General features: G+C 40.8%; 2 protein-coding genes across 5 annotated transcripts in view; one reads left to right on the plus strand and one right to left on the minus strand.

The window, feature by feature from the left end:
• Positions 1-127, minus strand: part of MYPN (myopalladin) — a 67,515-nt gene extending 67,388 nt beyond the window's left edge. Inside the window, exon 1 of one of the 2 annotated variants that reach the window (XM_054071771.1) lies at positions 39-127. The gene's annotated coding sequence lies outside the window, so the exon portion shown is untranslated. The remainder of the gene's footprint in view (positions 1-38) is intronic. The other variant, XM_054071772.1, reaches the window with a different exon arrangement.
• Positions 128-5,431: 5,304 nt separating this feature from the next.
• The window catches only part of HERC4 (HECT and RLD domain containing E3 ubiquitin protein ligase 4), a 33,449-nt gene continuing 21,688 nt past the window's right edge, over positions 5,432-17,192 (plus strand). For 2 of the 3 annotated variants that reach the window (XM_054070823.1, XM_054070825.1), the window contains exons 1-7: positions 5,432-5,563; positions 6,648-6,802; positions 8,056-8,347; positions 11,110-11,269; positions 12,643-12,719; positions 14,856-15,077; positions 16,505-16,596. In XM_054070823.1, the coding sequence (XP_053926798.1) occupies positions 8,122-8,347; positions 11,110-11,269; positions 12,643-12,719; positions 14,856-15,077; positions 16,505-16,596 (777 nt within the window). In that variant the 5' untranslated portion in view covers positions 5,432-5,563; positions 6,648-6,802; positions 8,056-8,121. The remainder of the gene's footprint in view (positions 5,564-6,647; positions 6,803-8,055; positions 8,348-11,109; positions 11,270-12,642; positions 12,720-14,855; positions 15,078-16,504; positions 16,597-17,192) is intronic. The other variant, XM_054070824.1, reaches the window with a different exon arrangement.

Below are 17,192 nucleotides of genomic sequence, written 5' to 3' on the forward strand. Positions count from 1 at the left end.
CCAACATGGAAATTTGCAAAGAAGCCAAGAGCGCTCACCATGAAGTATCGTGACCAGCCTGTGTGTGAGCCTCAGTTCTGGTCCTCTCCCGTGCCTCTTTGTTCTCCTCAGTGCAGGCTGCTACCTTTCTGCCTGCTCTTTACGAAATAGTAAGGTGGCTAATTTTAGGGTGCTTCATCATCCTGCCATGCAAAGACACAGTGTCATGTCAGAATCAGCAGCATGCGGCACCACTTGGAGCTGCTATTTTATAAGCTGAGGTTCAGCGTGTTCTCAAATTGGTCTCTGCAGGGCAGAACTGGCTCCGTTATTGATCCTGTATTCCTGTTGGATTGCACCTTAAATATCAAAGACCAGTTTCAGCCTGACCAAAAGGCCAGTTTGATGACATGGGAGCTGGTGACTCAGCATCCAGCACTTAAGCCAAAAAACCCGAAAGATTACGTGGGAATTTCCTTGTTTTCAGTTACAAATTGGCCTGCTGATCTATTTATAACAGAAAAACTCATGTAGCAGTGCAGAATATCACTTAAATAGGGAGAGAATGTGCCACATGTGAGAAGGGGCTGCAGTCCTTCTGTGCAGTATGCTCCAAAATGTTCAGCATCTTCAGCCCCAACCTGCAGGTGCCCAGGCTTCTGGAGGTGTCACTCTGAGTGCAGTTTGTGTGGGCTTGGGAATATTGGATCCACGCAAGAGTTTGTGAGCACCAGAGCTTCATACTTAATACATGGGTCAGTTTGTTCCCTTCATTGCAGTCTTCCTATCCAAGATTAGTCTTTGTCCTTCACTTCTTTTCCTCTTTCTTTGCATGCCATCCTATGAATAGCATTGTTTTGGTTACTTCAGCTATATTTGGTGGCCAGAGAGGATCAGAGGAATGGGGTGTTGCAGGTTTTTATTTTCGTTTACCTTATTTGAGGGTGCTACTCCTCAGCTTATCCTTAAACAGCTCAAATGCCTCGAGTGACACACAGAACTTGCCATCTTGTCAATTTAATATTTATATAGTGATTTACCTTCACAAAGAGGTAAACTGTGGATTTTTTTCACCACATGACCACCAGTTAAAAATAATTGATTTTACCGGTAAGCGCATTTGCATTTGAGCTAACCAGAATCATTACCGTGAGCAGAGTGGGCAGATAGAAAACTAAAACGTGCTCCGCTATGAAGTTGCAGAGCATATAAAACAAGTACTCTGTGTGTCTATGAGAGTTATGTCTGTCTGTCTACATACACGCTTTTGTTAATCCACTAACATCTGAATATTGATACTGTGAAGAATATAAGGATAAAATGTAAAACTGAAATGGCATGAAAAGGTCTGACCATACCTTTTTTGTGAGGCTATTTGCATTCTAAAGCCTTTCCTTTGTCTTAATCAAGAATATTCTACACAAAGGCTTCACACAAAGGTTAGTAATTTCTCACAGCAAAATGCTGACATCTCTCATTTCACGTCATCAGCTGTTCTGGACACCCATTTCTATTTTCTGTAGTCCGTGACACATCAAAGTATAAACCAAAGGGGTTTGAAATGAGGAATTAATGTTTATAAAGTATGTACTGACTGTTGCCAGGAGAACTTGGAGGCAGAGAGCAGAGACCATCTCTGTTATTGGCTATACAGAAAGTGTTATGCCGTAAGACAGAAGCCTTCAAAAACGTATGTAAACTGAAAGATGCTTTCCAGTAATGAAGCATAGTTAACACTGTGTATTATTTTTTATTTCTCATTTTTTCTGTTCTCTGAAAGAGTGATTAACTGGGGCACAATTTAAAAACCACAACTGTGCTGACAGCAGGCACCAGGCAGTAGCCAAGCACTGCTATTTTCATAGTGGTAGGGCAACTGAAAATAGTTTCTTACTTGTTGCGACCATCAGTAGGAAGATCGTACAATTGTACCAGGAAACCCTCTGTGCTAAGGCACTTAGAAGAAATAAATCCCTTCCCAGAAGTTAACCAGATTAATATTTCTTGTTTTCACTGTATTTTGCATCACTGTGAAATACTGCATTTTTTTACAAGTACTGGAATGGACATTGGGAATTTTGAGGTGCAAGCACGCTCACGCATGGTTCCCTTGACTGCTGCAATTGCAGAACCACATTTTGGCTGATTTCGCGCCAGCAGATGCAGAGTTGGTCGTACTGAGCGGCAGGGAGTCCAAGCAGTGATGTGGCATCAGAGCAGGTATCCCTTCCCCCCCCACTGCCTGGGGTGTCTTTAGTCCCAGGAAAGAAGGGTCTTTCTCAAGGCATTAAGACAGGCAGGATATGGATTCTCTGGCACAGAGAAGAAAAAGGGCTAAGAGAGGTAGTAAGTAGAATAAAAATACTTTATTTGAAGACACATTTGAATTATTTAATTTACAGTAATCTGGTTTTAGGACTAAAATAATTATTTTAAATAAAATAGCTATGTCTGTTACAGAAGGAAGCTGTGATTTGCGGAACATTGTATGTTGTTTTATACTGTATGTATTTCTTAGTTAAGGCATCAGGCCAGTTATACCAAAATAGTGTTCTATGTAAAAATTGTACTGGGCTTATAATGTTCCCTTCAAGTACATGGCCATATCCCCACACGCTGGTCAGAGGACACATTGCACAACCAATGACAATATTTAACATCTACTTCACAGCGTAATTATTCGCAGTTACTGCTCTGGTGATCTCACAAATAAAGGGAAAAGGAATTTCAGAAGATAATGCATGAAAGGCTTTCCTCCAACAGCTACTGCTAACCTTCCATTCTTACATACAGAACAGAAAAAGGCAAATCACCTTGCTCCTTTAAATAGCAAAACTGTGTTTGGTGCCCTGAAAAGTGCTGCATCATTTAGCCTTTGCCAGCTATGAGCCATCTCATTTTTCCTACGTATTAACTTAATATTTCTGGTTTGGATCTTTACTGATGAATTTACAACCACAGATCCTGAGAAGTCCTGTAGAATCTCACCTGTGTTCACACAAAGGAGGGTTAAACTGGACTAACAAATCCTGTATGCTGGTTTTTTTTTTTTAAATGCCTTTCATTGCAGGGTAAACTGACACCAAACTCAGCACCTTTCTTACCCATGGTTTGCAGAATCCCTTGCTTTGAAGTGTGCCTGCCTGGCCCTGGCCTTTTTTTTCCTTCCTGACCTACATAAAGGTGGATTGCAAAGCTAGTAAAGAGGCAGAACTAGTAAAGAGAGGCAGAATTAGTAAAGAGAGGCAGAATTAGTAAAGAGAGACTGCTAAATAAGGAAACCACATCTGGATTCCCAACTCAGTCCGCTTAAATAAATTGCAATGGATTTTCCTTCCAGTACTAAGCAAAGTCCTAGGAAAAAAAGCTTCAAAACGTCTCTAGTGTGTAAACGTGGCCCCTGTAGCAGTGGCTGCACGGGAAGCTTCAGCCCACAACACAAGAAGTTAGAAAAGATGTATGGTTAGAGTGCTTCAGGATTTCCGCAGTCAAGATTTATCTCTAGCTGAGCAACACTGAACATTTTAATGCAGCCACCTTCTCTATGTTCTGACACTGAGAAAAGCGTGTCCCCAGGATGCAGAACTTGGAAAACTGGATCCACCTGTGCCGGAGGGGCACAGCCAACACCCCCAGCCCCCTCTCCCTGACCGGTGGCAGGGCTGGTGCTCCCACAGCTGCCTCGCATCACAGCCACACCAGCTGGGACACCCTCGGGAAGGAATCAGAAGTTGATGACGGGTAATTGGGCTATGAGGAACTGTTTGCCTCTGTTCCTCCCGAGGAGATCCAGTTCCTTCCCGCTCACTGATCTCATTCTTTTCATGCCCTCAGAGATAAAGCAGTGGCTTCTGCAGCTCCCTGTAGATTGTGGATAAGGAATGGCAACACAGCCAAGTTTCTTCACCTCTGGGCAAGGAAGGAGAACCATGCCATCACCAAGACAAACACAGGGAGCGATTTACTCTGGAACACAGGCATTACTTTTAATTCCTGATTTAAGGACTGTGATGCAATACAATGATGGGATGTTTTACAGCTGCTGTATTTTCTGTGCTTGTTTGTTCTCAAACCAGAGCATGGTCAGTCCCAGACACTACCCTGGATCGAGCCCTGTGCTATCAACGCCTTCTGCTCCGCTTGCTGCTCTCCAGTGCCCTGGACACACAGGCACAGCTCCAGCACTCCTCGCTGCACGGGCAGGCTTGGTACAAGTAGTTACTATTACAAAAAGTGGAATATTTTTTATTTAAGCTGAAGTAGAGTGAAGTTTCATCGAAGTATTTGTGTTTTTTTGAAAGTTAGACAGAACTTTCTGTCTGGCAGTGTGTTTTTATTTCACACAGTGTTTTTCATTCTTTGGAGATGATAATGCCTTATGTGGCCCAGGTTGCCCAGGGAAGCTGTGGCTGCCCCATCCCTTGAGGTGTTCAAGGCCAGGTTGGATGGGGCTTGGAGCAGCCTGGTTGGGTGGGAGGTATCCCTGCCCATGGCAGAGAGGTTGGAACTGCGTGATCTTTAAGGTCTCTTCCAACCCAAACCATACTGTGATTCTATGTGTTCAGTGTGATCTGTGCTGGACAAATGTCAATAAAGGTTTATCCCAAGTGTGAGGAACGACCACCCCTGTTCTGCCGGGCTGAGCAGAACCGGGGTGGAGGTGGATGCTGCCAGCATCGCCTGCAACAGCGCTGCCCAAGCAAAGAGATAATGATACAAGAACTAGTTACTATTATAAAAAGTGGACTATTCTTGATTTAAGCTAAAGTAGAGTTAAGTTTCATCTAAGCAACTGTGGTTTTTTGAGAGTTAGAATGTCCCTCTGATACCATGGAAGCGGGGTATTTTTGATTTATGCTAAAGAAGAGTGAAGTTTCATCTAAGTAACTGTACTATTAGAGTTAGAATGTCCCTCTGACAGCATGTTTGCTTTCAAGCAGTGTTTTTCCAGACACTGTTTGCTCCTTGGAGATGATCACGCCTTGTGTTCAGTGTGATCGGTGCTGAGCACAGGCGTCTCCTGCAGTCCCCTCTGTTTGCAGCCTTTCCCGGTCTCCAATGCAAGGTCAGGCAGAGCTGGAGCCGGCTCCAAATTACCCAGAGATGCGGCTGTTGTGAAGTTCGTGGTAACATTAAAGTGAGTCCTTGGGAAGGAACAGAAGATGCGTAAGATTCCTGGGAGATTCACACACACGCGTGTGAGCAGGAGATGCATCCCGCCCCATGGCTGCACAGATCGCTGCCGAGCGCTCCCTCTCCCCGCCCAGGGCTGATGAAGGGCGCTCGCTTGCCCAAACCCCAGCCCGAGCCCCCGTGCTCCTTCAGGCTCCGACTCCCGCCCGTCGCTCCGGCTGCCCGGGGACTCGAACACGCGCCTCCCTCTCGCACCGGGCTGACGTCACGCCGCGCCGCCGCTGACGTCACTGGCCGCGGCCGCGCGACGGGCGGGCGGGTCCGGCGCATGCGCGGGAGGCGGCGGGTGGGCCCTGCCAGCGCTCCGCGGGGCGGCCGCGCACGCCGGCGGGTACTGCGCCGGGGTTGGGGCGCGGCCTCGCGGGCGGCGGAGCCGAGGGGAGAGGAGACGGTGAGCCCCGCCGAGCCCGGGGCGGGCGGGACAGGGCGGGGGCCGCGCGCGGCCGTTGGGGCTGTTAGGGGCGCGCGCAGGTCCCTCTGCGCCCCTCTCCCCTCCCCTGTGGGCGCGCGCAGGTCCCTCCGCGCCCCCCTCCTCCCCTCTGGGCACGCGCAGGTCACTCCGCCTCCCCCGGGAACCCCGCGCTGCCCCCCTCTCAGGGACAACCCCCCCGCCCTTTGGGGACCCACTCCCCTCTCAGGGGACTCCCTCCTTTCTGGGATCCCCCTCATCGCAGGGGACCCCTTCTCTGTGCCCGTTGAGGCTGGGTTGGGCGGGTTCGGTGTTGGGTTGTACCGTGACGGGGTGGTGTCTGTCAGACAACAGCGTGACTTGGCTCCCGGGGCTGCACCCAGGGGTGAAACACAGCCCCGATTCGAGTGCAAAGGGCAGAACGGCGCTGGAGGCTGGCTCTTCAACGAAATCTACCAAAACTCCCCGGGGGCAAGCGATGGGATGGGAGAGAATGGCCTCAGGTTGCGCCGAGGAGGTTCAGTTTGGGCATAATCATGGAATGGTTTGGCTTGGAAGGGACCTCAAAGCCCATCCAATTCCAACTCCCCCTGCCATGGGCAGGGACACCTCCCACTGGATCAGGTTGCTCCAAGACCCATCCAACCTGGCCTCGAACACCTCACAGGGATGGGGCAGTTGCCCAAAATTATGGGCAACCTGGGCCAGTGCCTCACCACCCACATTAGGAAGAAATTATTCATCAAACACTTCTCAGGCACTGGAACGGGTGCCTAGGGAGGTGGTGGAGTCACCATTCCTGGAGGGGTTTCAAAAACAGGTAGACAAGGTGCTCAGGGATCTGGTTTAGTAGTGGATGTGTACGTTTGGACTCTACAATCTTGAAGGTCCTTTCCAACTAAACGATTCTATGATTCTGTGACCCCACCCTCTATGGAAATGCATATAGGTTCCAATAGAATCCAGAATGGTTCAAATAGAAAGGAGAACTTTTTGCCCTTACGGAGATGAATCTTGACTACGAAGTCCTATAACCAAGCATCTTTTCTAACTTCTTGTATTGCAGGTTGACGCTTGTGTTGCAGTGGCTGCAAATGTGTGTGAAATACACTGTTGTGAAGCTATGTCTTAACCCAAGACGTCTTCATTTCCGTGTCCCCTTCTGACTGTGGTAGGATATAGCTAGGGAAATATTTGACCATGCGTCATTGCCTAAGATAGGTAAACAGAATGCAATATATTTTAAGCTGTTTGGGGTTTTTTTGGTGTTTTTTTTTTTTTAATGAGATCACAAAAATAAGCATCTTGTTTACTGCATTTTGACTCTGGCAGAGAAAAATAGTTCATCCTGTTGTGCTGGCAAGAATTCTGCCCTTCTTTGGTTTACGTAACGCTTAGGTGCTAACCGATGGTTGCTTCTCTATATCTAGGCAGTTTATATGTGTTATGACCCTGCAGAATGCAAGACTGAATGTATTTTTAGTGCATTGTATTCCGCATTCCGTCATTCATACTGCTTTCCAAGTAGTGGTCACATGAGAATTTATAGCAATTTTGACCTATATTGCATTGATTTTTAAATTGCTCTGAAATATGGGGAAACTTACTGTTACAAAAGTGTAATAGTGAAAACATTGTCATAATCCTTCATCACCTGCAATACTGAAAATGAAAGAGAAGTGTAGCTGTGTGTGCTTTCCAAATAAGTTCAGAGTCTGTCAGCACATACACTGAGGATTGCAGTTTGGGCATTAAGGATGGGGGTTTGCGTTGGGGAGTCTGTATGCGTGGCCTCTTGCTACTGCAAAGTAACTGTGAAGCTGTAGCCAGTGGTGCAAGGGTGAGGACTTAAGTTTCAGCTCCTTATTTTACTTTAAATTGTAAGTTCAGTTGACTCATAGTTATTTAAATGTAACGATTGACACATCACATTATTCTTCGTGTTGCATAACTGGAGTGATCGGAGCTGACCAATCTTCTCCAAGCTGTGAGTTGAGTGTTGTTTTTGGAGATGATCTTGAGGCTGCTCACAGTGCTTTCTGGAGTCATGCAGCAACTTGGATACAGAAACTAACCTGTGCTGTCTCCTAAAAGGGTGTTGGAGGTCATTTCTACTGAGTACAATTGGTTGTGACTGCCATTTGTGTAGATCTGGGTTAGGGATTACAGAAGTTTTACAAAGAGCTATATTTTAAGTTTTTGAAAGAAAGTTTTATAAAACCAGGGACCTGCACTTCTTAAAAGTTCTTTTTGAAATGGGAAAGAATTCTTTTTTTAATTCAGAGTTAATGCACACACTGTCCAAGAAAGTAAATCACACTCTTAAAAATTGTTCAATGTTTCAATATGTTGGTATATAGAATACATGCTATGTGTGTATATATATATATATATGGATTACATGCTATATAGAAGATAACAAATATTAGGGACAGTGCTGAAAAACTATACATTTTCCTTTTTTTTTTGGACAGCTACGCAGAAGGGATATTCTGGGAAGGTGAAGTTGGAAGATCTGTGTTATCAAGTGAAGTGTAAACATGTTGTGCTGGGGAAATGCGTCTTTTGGACAGCTTGGATTGGGTGGAATTGATGAAGAGATTGTTTTAGAACCCAGAAAAAGTGACTTTTTCTTAAATAAAATCGTCAGAGATGTAGGCTGTGGACTCAGACATACTGTTTTTGTCCTGGATGATGGGACAGTTTATACATGTGGATGCAATGATCTCGGACAACTAGGACATGAAAAAGCCAGGAAAAGACCTGGTAAGTTTACAAGTAATGAGTTGTGGAGAGTGCATGTGGTTGTGCATGTATTTTTTGTTTCATTGTGCTATGTCAAAGCCAAAAGTGCCGTTGTCTGTGCGTCGCAAGCATTCCTTTGCTTGAATCCCATCTTGTGACTGTTTGGAACAAGCAACTGTGAAACGTGACTGTGCCCCATGTTTTTCCCTGCCATGCAGGTGGACAGTGTCGCCATTTCTTTTATTTCCAGCTTGGAATTACTTTACCTGAGGCTGTGGGAGACTTGGTGGCTGTTTTTAATCTCAAGGAGGGGTGACCTCCTTCCATACTTAGAATAGCCTTGTGCTCTATCTATGCGTTTGGCTTCTGGGATATGGTAGAAATAAATATTGGGCATAGCATGGTTGAGAAACACACTGTATGTTTTTAATCGTCTAATATGGGATGTAGAACCAGTCTGGTTAAAGGCACGTTCTACATTTTTTGTTTAACTAAAAATAAAACTTACGATAAAAAACGTTTCAGCATTTGCAGTGCTGCAGGAAGAGGATTTGGAAAAGCCTAAAGGATGCAATGTGAATCTTCTTTGTTTTTTTTCTTCCTATCTACGTTATACGTGTTTCTGCTGGTGGAGTTCTGTAGCACAAGTGGGTAAACATCTTGCAGAGACTGCAGAGGAGTGTGCACATGGGCTCCCTTCAGAGCCGTGCATGTGAGTCATATCTGCGTGCTGCTGGGAGATAGGGAACAGTGCTTCCGACAGTACTTATGGCATAACGTAAGCACTGGGGAGGCTTAGTAAGAGTTCATTCTAATCACTGCTATAGCAGTTTTACGAGTTACTCAGCACAATATTTGATACAAGTATTTCAAATAGAAATACGGCACTATGCAGTATTTTAGTAGTTCTCCCTTATTCAGAGTTTTAGATTTGGTGCTAAGTAAAGATTTTCTTTTATAGTTGACGTGTAACTCTTTAAAACTAATTTGGACTTCTGTTGGAAAACAGTAAATGGATATTAAAACTGATAAACTTTAATCCTGTGCAAACATCTGCTTCATGAACATGAATAGAAACTAAGCTTGTCACACTCGCTGTGAATACTTGTTGCCCATGTTAAAAATTATGCTGAATTGTCTTCTAAATCTAAAAGTTACCAAAAAAAAAATATGACTTTTAATGTTTGGGTTTTTTTTAAACAGCTTTGTATCAGCTTTCTTGTTTGGTGGACAAACATCTACAATAAATCTTTGTTTTTTAACATGCCTAGATGCAGCAGTTGTGAGGATTGTAATGTCCTAGTTTTTCTTCCATCTAGAGGTCACTGACTATATTGTTGAGTGTTCTAATGTGAAGTCAGTGCATTGGGATAACGTTACTTGCTGACTTAATACTTGCGCGGTCTGAAGAGGCTCAATATCTTGACAGTGGGAGAATGCTTTCTTTCAAATGTATTTCTGCTAACTGGAGACAGTTGCTGACTGCAGGTCTTTGCCACCTCTGTGTCATCAGTGGTACTATTTAGCTGTGCCTTCCCTCTTTCGTCCCCATGGAGCTCTGCTTGCCATAGGGATTGTGTGAATGTTCCTTAATCCATGTTAGGCAAAGTCAGCCTGGCTAGTTTAGCAGCTGGTGAAGAGAGCCTGAGCTAATCCGCATCCTTCATGCGTGAACTGGAGCATGTTTAAGTGACCTCTTCCACTGGCAGAACTGTGGAGGCCTTAATGGGCTGAACTGGGGTGGTAACCTCTTTAATCACACCAGATGTTTAAAAAAATGATCTTAGTCTGCTCCCTGTGTTACTTTATTGTGAAAACTGAGTGCTTGTCGTATTGCAAATAATTTCTAAACAATAGCCAACGCTAATTTAGGCTGTGCTAGGCTGTATTTACAGTGCATGTTACATTGATGATTCACAGGCTTTTTCAGTGGTGTGCCCTGCTTAGGCAGGATTAGAACATATGTATTTGAAAACCAGGCATAAAATGTCCAAGCAGGTGCTTGTTTGAGGGTACTATTGAAAATTCCAGCTTTAATGGCAGGCCCTGATCATAAATCTCCACTTTACTGTCACTGAAATGAAAATGCTGGACTTCTGGTCACAAATAAGTGCAAACCCAAACTTTGAGTCTTTCCAAATGTATGTGAAGGTACGTACATTGTAGGTACAGGCTACAGGTACAGGCTACTGGAAAGAAATCAGATATTTTAGTGTTTGCTTTTCAGAGGTGTTTGCTGTATATCTAGAAAAATTACTCTTTAGTATCTGTTTCTACAGTATTTTGCATTATAAAGAGGACATTGTGTAGCTCGTTGCAAAATCAGTAGCTTTAGTCTTGAATTTGCCCTGCCTTGTTTTGCAGGCCTTTTTTGTTAATAATGAATAGGTGAATTTAATTTGCTGTGGTCGAACGTTTTCCTCTTACATAATGTCTACACGTGTAGTCATTTGACAGTAATCTATCTGACCTTAGTGTTAATTGAGTTTCTGCACTCATTTTCAGATGGTAAGATTAGAAGTAACCATTATGATCAAGTCAGGTTTTTGTGTGCTTGTGTATATTGCTCCAGATAGAGCTGTTGGCTGTTTACTTTGGGGTGTCAAATTTAACTTGGTGCTTCTAGAATAGCACGCATAATTTTAAATAAAGGATGTATTGGCAGACTTCTGGGCTTCTGTGTCATTTCACTTCATATCTTAGTGTGAGTAAAACTGTCTTGAACAACAGTAGCTTGTTAATGGCTTTTTTTTTTAAACATTTAATTTTTTTTTGTTTTTTAGAGCATGTTGGTGCGCTGGATGCCCAAAATATCGTAGCTGTATCCTGTGGAGAAGCTCACACTCTTGCATTAAATGACAAGGGTCAGGTATATGCTTGGGGTCTGGCTACTGATGGACAGCTTGGCTTGCCGGGAACAGAGGAATGCATCAGAGTGCCCAGGTTAAAAATAATCCGTATATAATAAGTTATTTTTTTGGTCAAAAAATGCTTAAATCACATTGGTTATTCTGCTTGTAGGATTAAAAGCACACGTTAAAAAGTGTATTTTAGCTGTGGCACTTGCATGCTGTAGGCAGTTTTCTGTCTCAGAAAGTCAGCTTATGTGAGAAATGTGTTATGGGCTGCTTGATTTGGTTTGTTGATGCCTTTTTTTCTTTGTTTTAATACTCATCTGCTAAGAATGAGAGTTATGTTGGAAAAGTAGGATGGGTATTTTAAGAATGTGAATATGGATTGATAATTGCCACTTAAGAGAAGTTAAAGAGAAGTAGAATGTTAAACTTTCAGGACCAGTTGTGGGAGTATGCTTGAAGAAGATGCGTTTGCTATCTGATCTTCATACCTCAGTTTTCACCCGGAGGTTTTTTGGCTGGGATCAGATAATAAGCCGCCTAATTACAGAAATGAATGCTAGCCAGACTCACTTGCTTGTTTTCACAATGCTATGAGCATTCTAGCTAGCTGTAGTCCATGCTTTTACTGTGATGAATAGGTTCACTGAAATCAGTGGAACTGTCTGTAGCAGTAAGTTTGGATATTTGCAAGCTGGAGATTTTCTTTCCTAGTTTTTTACATGGGAAAAAGACACATGAAAGTAACGTTTTCTTGGAGCATCAGTAATTTATATCTGTCACATTTATACCTGTGACACATTTATAAATATGAAAGATATAAATAATTGATATAAAGTTTACTTGTTTCTGTATCAGATTTAAAAGCCCAGAGGCCTTTTAGAAACTCATCAGAAGTTGAAAGCGTACTAGATTTAATGCACATTTCTGTGTATTTGCAAGTTCTTTATTATATTGTGCAATACTTAATAGCTCTGTAATCTGAAGTTTTGATTGAAGTTAATGTTGGTAGAGATGAAGAACTGAGTGTTCAGATTTTAGTAGATAGTAATTAGGTCTTTATATATGATATTGATATGAAGAAAATTGTAAAACTTTTTCTCTTTTGGAAACTGGAAAGTAAGCATAATTTTCTTTTGCATCTGTTATTAATTTCCTCTACTCAGCTTAGTGACATTTCCTCTCTAGCACATGAACTTCCCTAATTCTTCGTTATAATCTTTTACTTACATTATTAATTAGAAAATAACAGAACCTGACCTTGAAGGTATTAGAAAAGAAGCAGTTCTGACTTAAGACTTTACTAAATAGCTTCTATTTAAAGATAGGATGTTTAAATAAGTTTCATATATCGTTTGGTGAAAATGATTTCTCTTTTTGTATGTTACTTTTTGCCATGTATTTATATTTCATACCATGACTTCTTAGCTTATTTCTTTCTCTGTTTTCTTACCCAAATAGGAATATTAAAAGCTTATCAGAGATCCAGATTGTTCAAGTTGCTTGCGGTTATTATCACTCGCTAGCACTCTCAAAAGGTAAGCCAAATTTGTCTATGTAGTTTCTGATTAGGTAAATCTAAAGTTTTCAATATCTGTTTTGTCTTTTTAAGAAAGGAAATGTTTTTTTAAACATACTACCACTTAATGCAGATGGGATTTCAGGTTGGTAGGACAAGTATAATTTAATGGTAGAAGCTTGAATTTAAAAAATAAATATACAAACAAATGTGTTGTTCTGCTTTTTTCTTATGCTTTTTTTTTTGCTTTATATCATTTTGCTTTCCTCTTTTAATTCATTTTTGTTTCTCTCCTTTTTTTGGTGCCATATCCTCTCCATCCTGTCATCATGCTGCATTGTCACAAGTCTGTTCTAACCTGTAACTTGAAGTTACAGAAGCTTGCAGGCAGTGACTTCCTTGTCTGCTTTTCTATTGCAAAGCCTCTCTTCTTTTGATGCTTCTGTACTTAAAATGCAATGTCACGTTCTAACCCACCTTTTGAACAGTTTAAACATCTCTCTTGAGAATATTGCTGGTTAGTATGGCTATCCAGAAATAAATATGAATTTAAATTTACTGCTTGTTCCGTTTCCCTGGGGGGAAGGAGAGCTGTGGCCGAAGCTTCCATTTGGAAGAAGTGGCTGCTGGATATGGTTAATGGAAACTGAGAAACTTGAACCAAAAATTCCAGAAAGATTGTAAAGCTTTACTGTGTTTCTTAACAACATGTAGTTAAAATATAAACTAAATAAGCGGGAGGGGGAGGTGTTGACTGTATGCTGAATGACTTTTTTATTTTCTTTAAATATACTATTTCATACTGACTCTGTGTCTTCATTCTGTACATGACTTTTCGTGGGCACATATTGAGTGTTGTCTGTGCTTTATATATTCCAAGCTGTCTTTACCATTATAACCTCCTGAGATTCGTGTCCTCAGGACAGGCAGACAGAAGTTTACAAATAACCCTTTGTCTGGGCTAAGATCAGTGGTAGAATATGTGGAGTATCAGAATTGTGCTGTTAAGCGTTCTGTTGGTCAGAGGTGCAAGAGTATAATAGGAGTTTGCGATTTTAAATACGCTCATTTGAATAGTTAAAAACTTCAAGTAAGTCATCACAGTTTTCTTGCCGATTCATGGACTGCAGCTCTATGGCGCTGTATTTCACGTGCATCGTAGGGTGTTATGTTTTGAGAGGAGATGTCATAGTATTTTTAGATATCTGTGTGGGATATTGATCAAGTGGATTAATCCATGTGATTATAAATGATTGGCATAGGATCTCTTCAGTGTTAGAAGATTGTTTTATATGAAATGGGCGTTTGGTTTTTGTTTTTTTTTCTGATGTGTTTTTTTTCATTTTTTTTTTGCTGTTGTTTAAATAAAGAAATAAAATCTAGGAGACCTGTGCCCCAAGGAGTGGGTTTCATTGGTTTCCATCTTGATAAAACTGTAATTGGAAAGGCGAGGTGGGAGAGGAATAGAAACATTACTGCCTGAAGGTCACGTTACTGTTTGAAATGTATCACACCAGTAAAAGCAAAATATTTCTGTGTTTAGGTGTTGCTCCTTGATGTAGGAAATACTTAGGCAAAATGTTTTTTGTTTCATTTGGAGGCAGCCTTAACATGAATGGCTCTGATTTCTGATTCTTCAAAATGTATTTTTCTTTATAAGGCATCAAATGACGTTACAAGTATGCTTCAGAGATCGTATCATTAATATAATATTTAAAAATTTATTATATTTTAAAATTTAAAATGTGTCATTTCAATTGTGTGCAAACATTAAGTACGTTATTATATAAAAGCTTAAATGAGGTTTGTGATTGGAAATTGGAAGCTTTTGCGTGTCCACATTGCAATTTCAACAAGATTTCTGCATAAAAATGTAGGCAGTAGTGGAACTCCAGATGGAACAGCATCTTGCATTGTAATAACCAAACTCAACTGATCTAGCACTGCTTAACGGGAATGTTAAAAACAGTTTCAAGGGGTTTGAATGTGATGTAAATATTTTCAGTCTGCTTAAATACTTGCATTGAATGTGTACATTTTCAAACTCAAAAATATTTGAAGGGTAATTGTCTAACTTATAGCTTTTCTTACAGTAAATAAACTTTATGGGATTAAAATATATTGACTGTATTTATTTTATTTTTCCTTTAAACAGGAAGTGAAGTGTTTTCCTGGGGACAAAATAAATATGGCCAGCTGGGCTTAGGTTACGAATATAAAAAACAAAACTCACCGCAAGTGATAAAATCTCTGCTGGGAATCCCTTTTGCACAGATTGCAGCAGGAGGAGCTCATAGTTTCGTACTAACTCTTTCTGGAGCCATATTTGGATGGGGTCGCAACAAATTTGGGCAGCTGGGTCTTAATGATGATAATGGTAAGTAAGCATTACTTAAGTTTCATGCCGAAGGTCTGGGTTTATCAAGCTAAAGACAGCGGTGTTTCTAGGAAAGGAGTAGACAGAACAAACCTGTGTTGAATATTATTGGAGAATGCCAGTGTCATGTGGGATTGCATAAAGAAGACAGGTTTTTTCTTCCCCCTTCGCTGTTTTGTAGTGAAAATTCTGATAATTATGTTGAATTCTATTCTACTTGACCTGTTTCCTTTTCTTGTTCTAGAGTTTTCTGTAGCTTAAACATTGTGAATGGGATTGAATTAAGATACTTTGTGGTAGTTAACAATTTGAACTGAATTTTTGGTAGGTGAAATTGCTTCACAAAACCAGTCATCTATCAATACTGTTGGATTGTTCTTAGTAGATGCACTTGAAGAATCTTTATTGCTTGTTAGTGCTGTGTGGGTCTCTGCCTTTCACTGGCCACTTTTGATAATAGTTCATGGTTTTCGGCTAGCCGATTCCAAATTTTTTTTTTCTCAGGTGTCAATACTCATAAATGGTTTTAAGCAAATGTTTAAGTTAGACAAAATGAGATTCCTGCAGTATATAGTATAGGGTAAACTACAGTTAGTTTAATGAGCTAAAATCTTGTCATTGGCTTACTGTTCTTAACACCATTTAAAATAAGAAAAATGTATTGTAGTTAAAATACATATCTGAATTCATGCTTTAAATGTGGTCACACTCATGTAATAAGAAAATGACACCTACTTTTCAGAAATCAAGTTTTCATGGGAAACTTCAGTTGCTTCTACCTATTCTTTGGATTACATATGACCCCATTTTATTTTTTATAGCTTCCCTTCCCAGTAAAATCCCTTTTTTATGCCTTGGTAGAGCCTCTTCCAGGCATCTTGGTGTATCTGACAAATTTTAAGATGTTAGGATTAACATTTAAAATAAAATACTTCTGTCCAACTGAATGGCAAAGTTGATTTTTTCTGGCAATGGAGGACAGATAGTTCTGCTTCCTAATTATTCAACGTTCCATGCTATAATACATTCAGTAGTATTGAACTATAACCAGCTGATAACCAACTTACGGGAACGCTTCAGAAACATGAAGCACATAAGCAATTCAAAACAATGGTCGTTTGTTTTTTTTTCTCATGGTCCATGGCAGGGCTGACATACTGTTTCTGTTTCATGATTCATATATTGACATGTGATCCTGTGCTAGTGAAAATGTAACTATTTGCTACAAAGTATTTTGTTTGTAGTAGTTTCTGTTTGAGAACAAAGTGTTGTTACAGCAAAACAGACACCCAGACTTAGTCACAATAATTGGATTATGTTAACAAGTATAAAGTGCTTGTCTGGAAGTGAATTAGAATAAGTGAGCAAACTGTTTTCTGATTTTTATTTTCAAAATAAGCAATCTACTGCTCTGTTAAACCTTTCAGACAGGTACGTTCCCACGCTGCTAAAGTCACTGAGAAGTCAGAAAGTTGTTCACATAAGTTGTGGAGAAGATCATACAGCTGCCCTCACAAAAGTAAGATATTTAAAGATATATTTAAAATTTTGATTTTTTTTTTTTTTACTGCTTTGAGGAGAAGATGCTACTTGAATAGGAAATAATAAACAAAATTCCACATAAAATTTCTTTGAAGTTTGTTGGATGAAGTTAAACAAAGGCTGTAAGAATAGTTTTAAATTTTTGTCAAATTGGGTGAAATTGATCGTACAAATATAGAGCATTTTTGATACAACAGTGCACATTGCATTATTAAAATTGTGCAGAGACTGAAATGTATATTGATGTATCCTAAAGAGATCAGCTGTTTTCTGACTGCAATGCCTCTGATATTACCATAATCACTGATCAGACCAAGTTAATTTTGAATTTAAAGGAAAGAGAGGCACCTTATTTCTCTTTACAATTACATGAAAGGAGGTTGTAGAGAGGTGAGAGTTGGTGTCTTCTCCCAAGTAATAAGTGATAGGATGAGATGAAATGGCTTCAAGTTGTGCCAGGGAAAGGTTTAGATAGAATATTAGGAAAAATGTCTTTACTGAAAGAGTGGTAAGGCACTGGGATAGGCTGCCCAGGGAAGTGGAGTTGCCATCCCTGGAGGTATTAAAAAAGTA

This window comes from Cuculus canorus, chromosome 7, assembly GCF_017976375.1.
Source record: "Cuculus canorus isolate bCucCan1 chromosome 7, bCucCan1.pri, whole genome shotgun sequence".
Classification (NCBI taxonomy): domain Eukaryota; kingdom Metazoa; phylum Chordata; class Aves; order Cuculiformes; family Cuculidae; genus Cuculus; species Cuculus canorus.